Source organism: Diceros bicornis, chromosome 16 (assembly GCF_020826845.1).
Source record: "Diceros bicornis minor isolate mBicDic1 chromosome 16, mDicBic1.mat.cur, whole genome shotgun sequence".
Taxonomy (NCBI): Eukaryota; Metazoa; Chordata; class Mammalia; order Perissodactyla; family Rhinocerotidae; genus Diceros; species Diceros bicornis.
This window is the reverse complement of record NC_080755.1, coordinates 30,769,986-30,784,642: the sequence shown is the minus strand read 5'-3', so window position 1 is coordinate 30,784,642 and position 14,657 is coordinate 30,769,986. Positions and strand designations below refer to the sequence as shown.

The following is a 14,657-nucleotide window of genomic DNA, read 5'->3' as shown; positions in this document are numbered from 1 at the left end:
AATTCAACTTTAATGTGTCTTGGTGTGGGTCTGTGGGCTTCCTGGATCTTCATGTCTGTTTTCTTCCCTGGGTTAGGAAAGTTTTCAGCCATTATTTCTTCAAATAAGCTTTCTGCTCCTTTCTCTCTCTCTTCTTTTAGGACCCCTATAATGCAAATATGAGTCTGCTTGATGTTGTCGCTTAAGTCCCTTAAGCTGTCTTCACTCTTTTTCATTCTTCTTCTTTTTGTTTCTCTGATTGGATGAGTTCCACTGCCCTGTCTTTGAGTTGCTGTTCCTTTCTTCCACTTCATCTAGTCTTCTGTTGAACCTCTCTATTGAATTTTTCAGTTTAGTTACTATATTCTTTACCTCTGTGATTTCTGTTTAGTACTTTGTTATATTTTCTTTCTCTTTATTGGAATTCTCACTTTGTTCATGCATTGTTCCCCTGGCCTCAGTGAGCATCTTTATGACCATTATTTTGAGCTTTTTTTCAGGTAAATCACTTATGTCCATTTCATTAAGGTCTTTTCCTGGGGTTTTATCTTATTCTTTCACTGGAACATGTTCCTCTGTTTCTTCATTTGTCTTGATTCTGTGTTGGTTTCTATGCATTAGATAAAACAGCCACCTCTCCCAGTTTTGAGGGAGTGACCTCACGTAGGAGATAAAACTTATCACTCAACCCTGCCTCGTGGTTGTTTCTCAATCCTTGTGATTTTCAAAGTATCCTGCTTTTTTAGTAGCCCCAGTAGTTGAGGGTGTGCCAAGACCTGTCAGTGTCCCAAAGGGGAGGATCTCAGTCAGCATCTAGATTCAGGCTGATTGGAAGCCAGACCCTCACGCAGCAGCTTTTAAAGTGTGCAAATATACCTCTTTCAGGGGAAGACCAGGAGATGGACATTTCTGTCTGCTCCCTCTCCATTGGGCCCTGGGGTTATATAGCCAGTTAAGAACTGTTTCTTTGTTTGCTACTGTCTCGTTGAACCTGTGACACAAGCCCTGCATGGCACCAAATCCAGGCTATCAAGGGACATGTTCTCTGGATGGCAGCCACAAAAGCCGGGGTGTCAGACACGTGCACAACCTTCATTCACAGGGACACTGGTGACCTGGAGCTAGGCAGAGGGACAGCACAAAAATGGTGCCCACTGGCCTTCTTGGTCTCTGGAGAGGATTGCAATAGGCCCCCAGACGTGTGTTGAATTAGAAGCCTGACCCTCAGCCGCAGCTTTTAAGATCTACAAATAGATCTCTTTCAAGGAAAGACTGTGTGTTTCAGTCTGCTGCCTTTTCACAGTGTCCTGGGGGGATAGCTGGTTATGAACTGTTACTCTGTTACAGTCCTGTGGGATCTGGGAAGGTAAGCCCCACTGGCCACCAGAGTCAGGCAGTCAAGGGGTATATCCCCTGGGCGGCAGCCTCAAAAGCAGGGGTGCTACAGGTGTGCACAACCTTCTTTCCAGGAGATACCAGCAGTCTGGAACGAGGTGGAGGGAAAGCACGAAGATGGCAGGCACCCGCTGGCCTCCCCGGTCCCTGGAGAATATTGTAGTTGGCTTCTAGATATGGGTTAAATTAGAAGCCTGCCCCTCCAGTCAAAGCTTTTAAGATCTGCACATAGGCCTGTTTCACGGAAAGACTAGGTGTTCAGTCAGCTGCCTTTGCACTAAGCTCCAGAGGATAGCCACGGTGAGTCCGCACAAGCCTGTTAAGACCTGTCTCTTAGTTCGCTATAATCTTGTGTGGGTCTCATGGACCTGAGTCCCCATTGGCTTTTAAAGCTAGATGTTTTGCTGGCCTGTCTCTCAGATGGAAGTCTTAAAATTTGGAGGACTAGATATGGGGTCCATACCCTTTGCTTCTCAGGAAGAACCTGGGAGTTGGGTTCCTTCTGGTTGTGTGTCACTGCTCCGTAGGTGGGGTTTATGGCAAGATTGTGTCTCTAGACTTCCTACTCATTTCAGTGTGGGTTTTTTCTAATTCACCTGATTTGTAGGAGTCACTCAGCTAATTTCTGGATTTCTTTCAGGGAGAATTGTTTCATATGTAGTTGTAGATTCAGTGAGTCTATGAGAGGAGGTGAGCATAGTAGCCTCCTATGTTGCCATCTTGAACTGGACCTCTCTACTAGAGTTTTGTAGATAAGTATCAGAGTCTTCCTATTTTGGGGATCTGAAACACGATAAATATTGTTCCCATTTGCTTTATGGCATAGCCCTGTGCCCTTTCCCAGCACTGACCTAACACTCAGCTGCTTTATGATTCTAGAAAAATAACTGTATGCTTCCTGAGGATGTGAAGAATTTTTACCTGATGACCAATGGCTTCCACATGACATGGAGTGTGAAGCTGGATGGTGAGTGAGCCTCCTTGCTGTAAGAACATTTTCCTAGCTGGGAGTTTGGATGAAACAGCTCTGAGGGCCTTTACAACTTTTGAATCTTTGAATCTGGATGGTTTTCATGGGTTCTCCTAAAATGCAATGTCCAGAAGCTATAATTATCTTTCAAAGCTAACATATCCCATCATTGCATCTTCTACCACCCCATCCAGAGTCTAGCCAGTTCTTAACTGGAAGCTCAATTTACATGATTCCTGTTGGAATGGAGTGGAGGAAAACACTAGTCCTGAGCCACCTCAAAGTCAAAGCCTCTGAGGACTCTACCTTGAAGCAGTCTCCTCACGGTGAGCTGCACTGACAGCCTCTGTTGGTCATAAGAGGGGCTCCTTCCTTCATTCCCAGCATGGTAAAGACCTCAGAGTTCTGACCCTCAGCACAGAGCCTTTCCTTCTCTCCCTCACATCTCCTCAGCCTAAGTCACCAACCATCTCAGTTTGGAGGCTATCATCTTTAGTATTAAATGTGTCCAGGACAAACATTTGTGTTGCAGATGTGGGAACTCACAGCTTGGTACGTGCCGGAGACTTAGGTACTATGTAGACACGAGAGGCAGTGCCGCACATTTAGGTGAATACTCTAGTAAAATTTCATAGGCTAAGAAACCCTGATCTAGCCACTGGAGTCCCGCCTATTCCTGGCACAGACTTCCCAGTCCTCAGAAGGCCTTTATTGCCTCCAGACTCTAGCCACATCCCCAGATCAACTTTGGTCCTTGGAAAGCATGCTACACCTCCCCATGTTGTCACTAAGAATGCAGTAACTTCAATTGCATAGCAAATCTGCAAGACTGACATCTCCCCTTCATTGTCTTTGCCTCTTGAGTTCCCTTTTTTTTGATGATTCCCAAAGCCTTCCTGTTTCTCTCTCACAGCTGACCAGAGGCACTTTTTATAGCTTACTACTAAGCATTGAATCATTTCCTCCAATGGCCTAGAAACCATTCTTGTCACCAGCATCAGAACCCTCCTTTGTAGCATGGCCATGACCTTTGTAGTCTAGAGCAGCAGACAGAATGGACAGAGACTAGACTGACTGGCAGATTTTCCCTTGCCCACATCATGGAGACACGCTAGCCCCTCCACAAACCTCCCTCAGAGAAGAAACTTTTCATGAAGATTTTATGAGTGAGTCCCTGTTCGTTATCACAATACCTTCTCTAATTTAATCCTCACAACCTCAGTCTTTTTATCTTTATTCCCATTACCATACCCATTCTTTACTGGATAGCTAAAGTCAGTAACAGAAAAGGCAGGGGAGGCAGCTTCTGATGTTTACCTCTTTAGGAGTGTTTTTTCTTAGACTTTCCATGGTCTACACCAGCTGCTTTATTGCCTTCAACCTTTCCAGTTTTTTCATCTGTCAGATTTCTAAGACTTTGTGTGCCATCCTGTGGCCAGCATCCTATATTACAAGGATTCTATATAGTAGATAAGGAAAATATGCAGTCTGCCTGTTTCTTATTTACACCCTAATCACAGACGACTAGAACCAAGCAAGAAGGCTGCCAGGTTCTCTCCATTGAGTAAGGAAAAATGACAAGTAGAGGGGGAGATATTTTCCATCATAAAGCTTATAACAAGAGGAGTAGCAAGGGTCAGTTATATGATCAAAGCTCTTACTCCTTTTGAAAGTATAATCCTTCATGCAAGCAAAAGAGGGAGCAAAAACATTTTTAAGTCCTTTGCTCTTCAAACAGGGTCCCTAGCCTAGATTTCCCAGTTCTTTTGGAACATCCTCTTTTTGAATTTTCTTTGGTAGTCCACCCTAACACATGCAGTGGGGACTCTTCACCTGTGGCCCCAGTTGCTTTTTTTTTTTTTTTTTGTGAGATCAGCCCTGTGCTAACATCCGCCAATCCTCCTCTTTTTTTGCTGAGGAAGACGGCCCTGGGCTAACATCTGTGCCCATCTTCCTCCACTTTATATGGGACGCCGCCACAGCATGGCTTGCCAAGCAGTGCGTCGGTGCGCGCCCGGGATCCGAACCAGCGAACCCCGGGCCGCCGCAGCGGAGTGCGCGCACCTAACCGCTTGCGCCACCAGGCCGGCCCCCCCCCCCCCAGTTGCTTTTTTTGCATGAAAGAGTTGTGCTTTGGAGCATGTAGTGCATTGATCCTCTTCTTTCCACTTTCCATCAGGTTTCTCAGCCCTAGGCTCCAACAATAGCTGGGTTTAGGTTACTCAAGCAGAAGCCCTTATGATGACCATGGTAAATAGGCTGTTACTCTATGTAATTCTCCTTTTTTATGTTCCCACAGAGCACGTCATTCCATTGGGCAGCATGGCAATTAACAGCATCTCAAAACTGACTCAGCTCAACCAGTCTTCCATGTACTCACTTCCTAATGCACCAACTCTGGCAGACCTGGAGGACGATACACAAGAAGGTACCTGGAGGAACTTCTGCTTTGAGTTAGAAATCAGCCTACTTGTTTCCCTTTTGTAATGTTGAAAACCATGGGAAGACATTGCGGCATTGTAATATGTTCCCCTAAACCCAAACCCTTCCCATTCATGGCTTCTCAGGACCATGGGAGTAAGGTAGAAAACAGCCTATATCAACAAAGGAAATTTTCATGAAGAGAATGCCAGAGTTGGGATCTTTGTTTTGTTTCCAGCAGCCACTTCAGTGCATGGAACATAGTAGGCACTTAATGAATACTTGGTAAATGAATAAATGTTACAGATTAAGCTTCACTCAACCTGTCAGTATCAAGAGGGTTGAGGGAACATGGCAGTCTGAATGCAGCTCTCTTCCTCTTCATTCCTGCCGCCAGGCTCTTTGCCACTCTGACTGAGATGGCTTATAAATCAAATGGCTACTAAAAGCTATGAGCAACTGGGTATAAGTGAAGACTTCTTCAGTCAGAATTGTGTTTGGCTGCATGTAACAGAGACCCAGTTAACAATGTCTAAACTAAATAGGAGTCTATATTTCTCAAAACAAGAAATCTGGAACTAGGCTGGTGTAGCTGTTGAAAACGTTTATGATAAAGTCTCCCTCTGGCTTCCTGGCACACTAGCCTTTGGGTATGGTTTTCATCCTCATGGTCAAGGAATGCAGATTCTACCTCCAAGCTTCAAGTCTATGCTCCAGGTAGGAAGAAGAGTAAAAGGCAAAGGGCAAAAAACTGTTTCTTGGCAGACTCTTTCCCTTTTTATCAGGAAAAGAATAGTTTTCTCAGAAATCCCTCATAGAGTTAAAGGTTGCCCATAGCTGCAAGGAAATCTGAGGAGGTGAATATTTTTAGCTGTGCAGTATTGCCTCCTCAGACTGAATTGGGATTTAAGTAAGAAAGGAGGGGAGAATGAATATTGAGTAGGCAACTAGCATCACCAATACTAAGACCTTGGGGTTCATTGAAGTCCTGGCAGAGAGAACTGATGCAAGGCAAGGCTTTCTCATTCAACTGGACGAGCAGTTGGACAATAGTACTGGAGGATTCGAGGAACAAAGACTGGAAAGTGATGGGCGCCGTGAAGATCCTATCCCTCAGAGATGTGTGGACTCCTCAAGGGTGGGAAAAGGTCACATTTGCTTCATATGTGTGTACTGGGGCTCTCTAACCCCTAAAAGGCAAAGAAGTTGTTACGTAAGTGGAGTTAGTCTTCCCTGCCCTTGAGGCTAAAAGAGTAGAAGTATACTAGATGACAGAGAGGATTTCAAGGACCTCAGCAAAGGACTGAGCTAGGGGTGGATACCAGATTGTCCTACATACTCATGGGGATAAAAACCACTTGGCCTTCTGACACCTGCTGGGTTCATGCTGTTTAGAATAATCCAACAACTAGACCTAAGTTTCATTAAACCTAAATAGAAAAATAGTGACTTTTCTCAGGGGACTCAGCATTCAGAAAGAGGACGATCAGGAAGAAATATCAGAATACACAACCAGAGAAATAAAACAGGACACAGATGAAAACCTAAATAGAAATGAGAATAAAAACACTTAAGGACATTTAAGACAGCACAAAGACTTCCTGTAGATAAAAAAGTAAAGATTCTCAGTTAAGCAATGGACTAGATTAATTGAAGAAGATTATAAACATTATTGAGACTTGAAAAATAAAGTTCAAGAAATTTCAAAAAGCACAGATAAATAAATTTAAAAGGGGGAAACTATGAGGTAAAAGCTGGGAGGGTAAGAGAAGTAGAAAATAGATCCAGGAGATCTTCCACTGGAATTATAGGTCCCCAAGAAAGAGAAAAAGAACAAATGGAAAGGCAGTAAATAAACACTAATAAACTTCTCTCTAATTGAAAGAGTTCACCTAGACCCAAATTAAACTGATGAGAACATAGACACCTCAGCATATCTTGATGTGGAAAAGAAATACAAGCTTCTAGGCAAAAATAAGAAATTACTTGCAAAGAAATAGTAATCAGACTGACCTCAGACTTTTCACCTGCAACAGTGGAATCTAGAAGATAGTGAAAAAGCATATACAGGTTACCAAGAGAAAAAGAGTGAAAATCAACGGTCCTATATACAGACCAAACACTCCTCTCAAGTTATAAGAAGAATATTAAAGGATGTGTAAAACTTTAGGAACAAATACTCTAAACTAAAAAATAAATGAAACTGAATGGAGATCTCAAGATGTGGATATATGAAGAGGAAAGAAAACAAGGGATTAGTGAACCTCCTATGAGAGAAAAAAAGAGAGTATGTGTGTGTTTAAAACTAAATCTTAATATCTAGGAATGTGTTGCTATAACTTTTACATAAGAAATCTTGGAAAAGAGGGGACATAGTGTAAGGAATATTTTAAAATGTACTATACTGTCTCAGCTAAACCTAAAAGAGAGGAGAGAGGCGAGATATAAGAGTGCTATGGGTTAAATTGTGTTCTCCCAAAATTCATATGTTGAAATCCTAAGCCCCAATACCTCAGAATGTGACTTTATTTGGAAATAGGGTCATTGTAGATATAAGTAGTTAAGATGAGGTCATACTGGAGTAGGGTGGACCCCTACTCCAGTATGACTGGCATCCTTATAAAACGAGGAAATTTAGAGACAGGTGCACTCAAGAGGAATGCCATTTGAGGCAGAGGCGGTAGTGACAGGCAGCAGCAGGCTAGCATGACCTTTTTGGCAGAGGAGGTAGAGAATGAAGGTGGTGAGTGAAGGTAGAGGGTAAAGGTGGGTCGTGCATGCTACAGCTGGAGGGACCTGTTCCTTTCTCTGAGGAGAAATCACAGTGACTGAGGGGAGGCAAAGGAAAGGGAAGAAGGCAGACAGAGAACTGAAGGAACACGTTTCCTGCTGTCTGCCCTGGGATTCTGGCAAGAGGACTGCCCAAGGATCTCTGGGACTCCCCACACAAGGATCCCCCTACTGGACTGTAGGCACACCCAAAGCCCCAAGTGCGAAGCACACACCTCCCCCACTCTGCTGTCGATCTTTTTTTTTTCATTTCTCTCTGCTAGCTTTTCATATGTGCGTACTCCCAACCTTAGTGGTGAGTCAGCTCTGGTAAGAGAAATGAGAAACTTGTGCTATAGCACCACCTTTTGGAAAACAAAAAATACTCCTAATTACCAATTTGTTGAACTAAAAGTAAACAAAGCCTTACTTACATAAGAAAGGTGTTCACTACTTCAAATGCAACAGCAGAGGCACTTTTCATCAAACACTATGAAAAATCACAGTAATACAGTATCACAAAAAAGAAAATGGTAATTTTCTAGCAATTGAACCCAAAGACACAGACAATAGCAGTCTTCCTGATAAAGAATTCAAGATAGCTGTTATGCAGAAATTCAGTGGGCTACAAGAAAACTTAGAAAGGTGATACAATAATCTGAAGAGTAAGATTAATGAACAGAAGGATTGCTTTACCAAAGAAATTGAAATTCTAAAAAAGAACCAAACAAATTCTGGAGCTGAAGAACTCAATAAATGAGGTGAAGAATGCATTAGAAAGCATTGGAAATAGAGCAGATCAGATGGAAGAGAGAGTAAGCAAGCTCAAGGATAGGACTATAGAAATGTTTCAGGTGGAAGACGTGAGAGAACTAAGATTTAAGTGAAGAAATTGTTTGAGAATTTTCAGACTCCATTACAATAGCCAACATAAGATTAATGGATATACAGAAGGAGAAGGGAGGAAAAAGGAAACAGAGAGTATTAAAGAAATAATGGCTGAAAACTTCCCAAACCTGGGGAAGCAACTGGATATACAAGTCCACAAAACTAATAGATACCTTACTATCTCAATGCAAAAAGACTTTCTCCAGGACACACTATATTAAAACTGTCAAAAGTCAGTGATAAAGAATTTTCAAGGCAGCCGAGGAAGCAAGACAATAACCTACACAAAAAACGCCATTAGGCTATTAGCAAACTTCTCAGCAGAAACTCTACAGGCCAGTAGAGAGTGGAATGACATATTCAAAGTATTGAAAGATAACAATTGCCACCCAAGAATACTCTATCTGGCAGTTATCTTTCAGATGTGGAGAAGAAATAAAGGCTTTCCCAGACAAACAAAAGCTGAGAGAGTTTACCACCATTAGACCTTCCTTACAAGAAATGTTGAAAGGAGCTTTTCAAGCTGAAATGAAAAGACGAAAGTATGCAAAACTCTGATTAAGGTAATAGATAGAATTAGAAAACTGTAACTGTTTTTTGGAATGCTATATTAAACAGTTATAGCATAAAGCTTAAAGGAAAAGAGCACTAAAACTAACTATAGCTACTATAACTTGGTAACAAAATCACAGCATAAAAAGAAATAATTTGTGACATCAAATAAAGATAGATTACCAGCGGCAGAAAAAGGACTGTTGTGTATATGAGATGTTTTATGTAAACCTCACGGTAACCACAAAGCAAAAATCTAGAGCAGAGACATGAAACATATGAAAAGGGGAGACTGAGCAAATCACTGTGGGAAACCATAAAGTTACAAATGTAGACAGAAATAGAAGGAAAAAGAAACAATGGAGAGAAAAAATAGCCAGAAGGCAAAAGATAAAATGGCATAGTAAATTCTTACATATCAGTAATCTCCCTAAATGTAAATATTTGAACTTACCAGTCAAAAGACACAGAATGGCTCGATGGATAAAAAAAATAAGACCCAACAACTATGTGCTGCCTACAGGATACTCATTTGAGCTCTGTAGACACACATAGGCTCCAAGTGAAAGGATGGAAGACAATATATCAAGCAAATGGAAACCAAAAGAAGGTGAGCATACCCATACTTATATCAGACCTAATAGACTTCAAGCCAAAAAGAGTAACAAGAGACAAGATCGTTATATAATGATAAAGGGGTAAATACATCAAGAAGATATAACAATCATAAGTATATATGCTCCCAATATCTGAGCACTGACATATATTAAGCAAATACTAACAGATCTTAAGGGAGAAATATACAATATAATAATAGTAGAGGACTTCAATACCCCACTATCAGTAGTGGATAGATTATCCAAACAGAAAATCAAGGAAACATTGGAATTGAACACACATTAGAACAAATGGACGTAATAGACATATACAGAACATTTCATCCAACAGCAGCAGAATACACATTCTTCTCAAGTGCATATGAAAAATTCTCCAGGAGAGATCATATGATAGGACACAAAACAAATCTTAGCAAATTTGAGAAGATTGAAATCATAGTATCTTTTCTGACCACAATGGTATAAAACTAGAAATCAACAACAAGAGGAAAAGTAAGAAGATCTACAAATATATGGAAACATTTTAAACAACACACTTCTAAACAACCAGTGGGTCAAAGAAGAAATCAAAAAGGAAATAAAAAATTATCTCAAAACAAATGAAAATGGAAATACAGCGTATCAAATATTGTGGGATGCAGCAGAAACAGTTCTGAGAGGAAAGTTTATAGCAATAAATGCATATATTAAGAAATTAGAAAGATCTCAAATAACCTAACTTTATACCTCAAGGAACCAAAGTTAGCAGAAGGAAGGAAATAATAAAGATCAGAACAGAAATAAATGAAATAGAGACCAGAAAAATAATAGAAAGGATCAACAAAACTAAGAGCTTGTTCTTTGACAAGATAAACAAAATTGACAAACCTTTAGCTAGACTAAGAAAAAGAGGAGAGAAGACTCAAATGAATAAAATAAGAAATGAAAGAGGAGACATTACAACTGATACTACAGATACACAGAATCATAAGAGACTACTATAAACAATTATATTCCAGCAAATTACATAACCTAGAACAAATGGATACATTTCTAGAAACACACAACCCACCAAGACTGAATCAGGAAGAAAGAGAAAATCTGAAAATGCCAATAACAAAGACATTGAATCACTAATCAAAAAACTCCCAACACAGAAAACTCCAGGACCAGACAGCTTCACTGGAGAATTCTACCAAAGATTTAAGGAAAAATTAACACTAGTCCTCTCAAACTTCGTCAAATATCGAAAAGGAAGGAACACTTCCAAACTCATTTTATGAAGCCAGCGTTACTTTGATACCAAAACCAGATAAGGATACCACAAGAAACCTATAGATCAATATCCCTGATGAATATAGAAGCAAAAATTCTCAACAAAATATTAGCAAACTGAATTCAAGAACGCATTAAAAGGATTATACACGATGACGAAGTGGAATTTATCCCTGGGACACGAGAATGGTTCAACATACACAAATCAATAAATGTAATATATCACATCAATAAAATGAAAGATAAAAATTACACAATCATCTCAATAGATGCAGAAGAGCATTTGACAAAAATATAACATCCTTTCATGATGAAAATCCTTAACAGATTGGGTATAGAAAGAACTTACCTCAACATAATAAAGGTCCCATATGACAAACCCACAGCTAATATTATACTCAATGGAGAAAAATTGAAAGCATTTCCTCTAAGACCACGAATGAGACAAGGATGCCACTCTCACCACTTCTATTCAATATAGTACTGGAAGTTCTAGCTAGACCAATTAGGCAAAACAAAGAAATAGAAGGCATCCAAATCGGAAAGGAGGGAGTAAAATTGTCGCTATTTGCTGATGGTATGATCTTACATGTCACTCAAAAAACTGTTGGAATTAATCAATGATTTTAGTAAAGTGGCAGGACACAAAATCAACATACAGAAATCAGTTGCATTCCTTTACACCAATGATGAAGCATATGAAAAAGAAATTAAGAGTGCTATCCTATTCACAATAACATCAAAAACGGTAAAGTACTTAGGCATAAATTTAACCAAGAAAGTGAAAAATCTGCACAATGAAAACTACAGGACTTTGCTGAAAGAAATCAAAGATGACACAAACAGACATCCCACGTTCATGGATCGGAAGAATTAATATTGTTAAAATGGCCATACTACCCAAAGCCGTCTACAGATTCACTGCAATTCCCAACAGAATACCAAAGGCGTTCTTCACAGAAATAGAAGAAACAATCCTAAAGTTTGCATGGAACCACAAAAGAACCTGATTAGCTAAAGCAACCCTGAGAGAAAAGAACAAAGCCAGAAGTATCATGCTTCTGGATTTCAAACTATATGACAAAGCCATATTAATAAAAATTATATGGTACTGACACAGAATTGGACACATCAACCAATGGAACAGAATAGAGAGCCCAGAATCCCAGCATATACAGTCAACTAATATGCAACAAGGGAGGCAAGAACACTCAGTGAGGAGAAGACAGTTTCTTCAACAAATGGTGCTGGGCAAACTGGAGAAACACGTGCAGAACAATGCAAGTGGACCCCTGTCTCACACCACTCACAAAAATTAACTCGAAATGGATCAAAGACTTAAACATAAGACCTGATACCATAAAACTCCTAGAAGAAACTGTAGGGAAGAAGCTTTCAATACTGGTGTTGGCAATGATTTTTTGGACATGATGGCAAAAACAACAAAAGCGGAAATCAACAAATGGGACTATATCAAACTCAAAAGCTTCTGCACAGCAAAAGAAACAAAGTGAAAAGACAACCTACAGAATGGGAGAAAATTTTGCAAACCATATATCAGATAAGAGGTTAATATCCAAAATATATAAATAACTCATACAACTTAATAACCAAAAAAAATAATCTGATTAAAAAATGGGCAGAAGAACTAAACAGACATTTTTCCAAAGAGGACATCAAAATGGCCAACAGGCACATAAAAAGATGTTCAGCATCACTAATCATCAGGCAAATGCACATCAGAAGCACAATGAGATATCACCTCACCCCTTTTAGAATGGCTGTCATCAAGAATACAAGAAACAACAGATGCTGGTGAAGATGTAGTGAAAAGGGAACCCCTATTGTTGGTGGGAATATAAATTGGTCCAACCATGTAGAAAACAATATGGAGGTTCCTCAAAAAATTAAAAATAGACCTACCATATGATCCAGCAATTCCATTTCTGGGTATATACCCAAAGGAAATGAAAACAGGATTTCACTGAGATATATACACTCCCATGTTTATTGCAGCATTATTTGCAATAGCCCAAGTATGTAAACAACTTAAATGCCCATCAGCAAATGAATTGATAAAAAAGATGTGGTACACATACCCAAGGGAGTATTACTCAGCCATAAGAAAAGAGGATATCCTGCTATTTGCAACAACATGAATGGACCTTGAGCACATTATGCTAAATGAGCTAAGCCAGACAGAGAAAGAAAAATAACATACCGTATCACCTATATGTGGAATCTAAAAAAGTCAAACCTGTAAAAAAACAGAGTGAAATGGTGGTTACCAGGGGATGAGTAAGGGATAAGATTAATGGTGTTTAATGGTACAAACTTGTAACAAGTAGTAAATAAGCCATGGAGATCTAATGCACAGTATAATGAATATAGACAACAATATTGTACTATAATTATATAATGTAATAAATATTGCTTACAACAGCAGTCATATTACAATATATAAATGTATCAAAATAACCCACTCTACACCTTAATCTTATACAATGATACATGTCAAATTTATTCACTTTTTTAAAAATGCCATTTGAAGATAAAGGCAGAGATTGGGGTGGTGCTTCTACACAAGGAATGCCGCAAGCTGCCAACAAACCACAAGAACCTAGGGAAGAGGCATGGTACAGATTCTTCCCCACAGCCCTTAAAAGGAACCAACTCTGCCAACACCCTGATCTTGGACTTCCAACCTCCACAACCATGAGATAAATTTCTGTTGTTCGGGCCAGCCCCGTGGCTTAGCAGTTAAGTGCGCACGCTCCACTACTGGCAGTCTGGGTTGGATCCGGGGCGCACACCGATGCACCGCTTCTCCGGCCATGCTGAGGCTGCGTTCCACATACAGCAACTAGAAGGATGTGCAACTATGACATACAACTATCTACTGGGGCTTTGGGGGAAAAAAAAAAAGGAGGAGGATTGGCAATAGATGTTAGCTCAGAGCCAGTCTTCCTCAGCAAAAAAAGCGGAGGATTAGCACGGATGTTAGCTTAGGGCTGATCTTCCTCACCAAAAAAAAACAAAAAAAAAATTGTTGTTCAAACCACTCAGTTTGTGGTACTTTGTTACAGCAGTCCTAGCAATTAATTCCAGGGGTCCTAGTAGTAGAAAATATAGAACAAAAGAGGAAGCAGAAAGTGGAAGGTCTCATCTTACTGGAGAGAAGAATTAGTACACACCTTGTTGGGGGAAACAGTCTGGTCTATCCGTTTTCTATTCCTGTATAAGAGATTACCACAAATTTAATGGCTTTAAAACACCACAAATTTATTATCTAACAGTTTTCAAGAGTCAAGAATTCAGCTACAGATTAGTAGGATCTTCTGCTTAGGGTCTTACCAGGCTAAATCAAGGTGTCAGCTAGTGCTGTGATCTCATCAGAGGCACAGGGGCCTCTTCTAAGCTCACTGGTGGTTGGCCTTATTCCGTTTCTTGCAACTATGGGACTAAGTCCTGTTCTCTTCCTGGCTGTTGGCCAGGGGTCACTCTCGCCACCGTTAGGCTGCCCTGATTCTAGCCGTGTGACCCTCTCACAACTTGGCAGCTTACTTCTTCTAAGCAAGCAGGAAAATTTCTCTCCAGTCTGCTACAACAGAGACTCATAATGTAACCTAATCAAGGCAGTGACTACTCCGTCATATTCACAGGTCCAGACCACACTCAAGACGAGGAGGTTATGCAAGGTATATACAGCAAGAAGCAGAAATCTTAGGGGCCATCTTAGAATTCTGCATACTGCACTTGGTTAGGGAAATAATGGTATATTGTTTTCAAATAAAGATAGAGTCATATGGATC

At 40.2% G+C, this 14,657-nt stretch overlaps 1 protein-coding gene across 4 annotated transcripts in view; it reads left to right on the top strand.

Annotated features, from left to right (window-relative positions):
* TPGS2 (tubulin polyglutamylase complex subunit 2) overlaps positions 1-14,657 on the top strand; it is a 73,892-nt gene that overhangs the window by 49,547 nt on the left and 9,688 nt on the right. For 3 of the 4 annotated variants that reach the window (XM_058557022.1, XM_058557020.1, XM_058557023.1), the window contains exons 3-4: positions 2,254-2,341; positions 4,644-4,772. In XM_058557022.1, the coding sequence (XP_058413005.1) occupies positions 2,254-2,341; positions 4,644-4,772 (217 nt within the window). Of the gene's footprint in view, positions 1-2,253; positions 2,342-2,526; positions 2,671-4,643; positions 4,773-14,657 lie in introns of those variants that run through there. The other variant, XM_058557021.1, reaches the window with a different exon arrangement.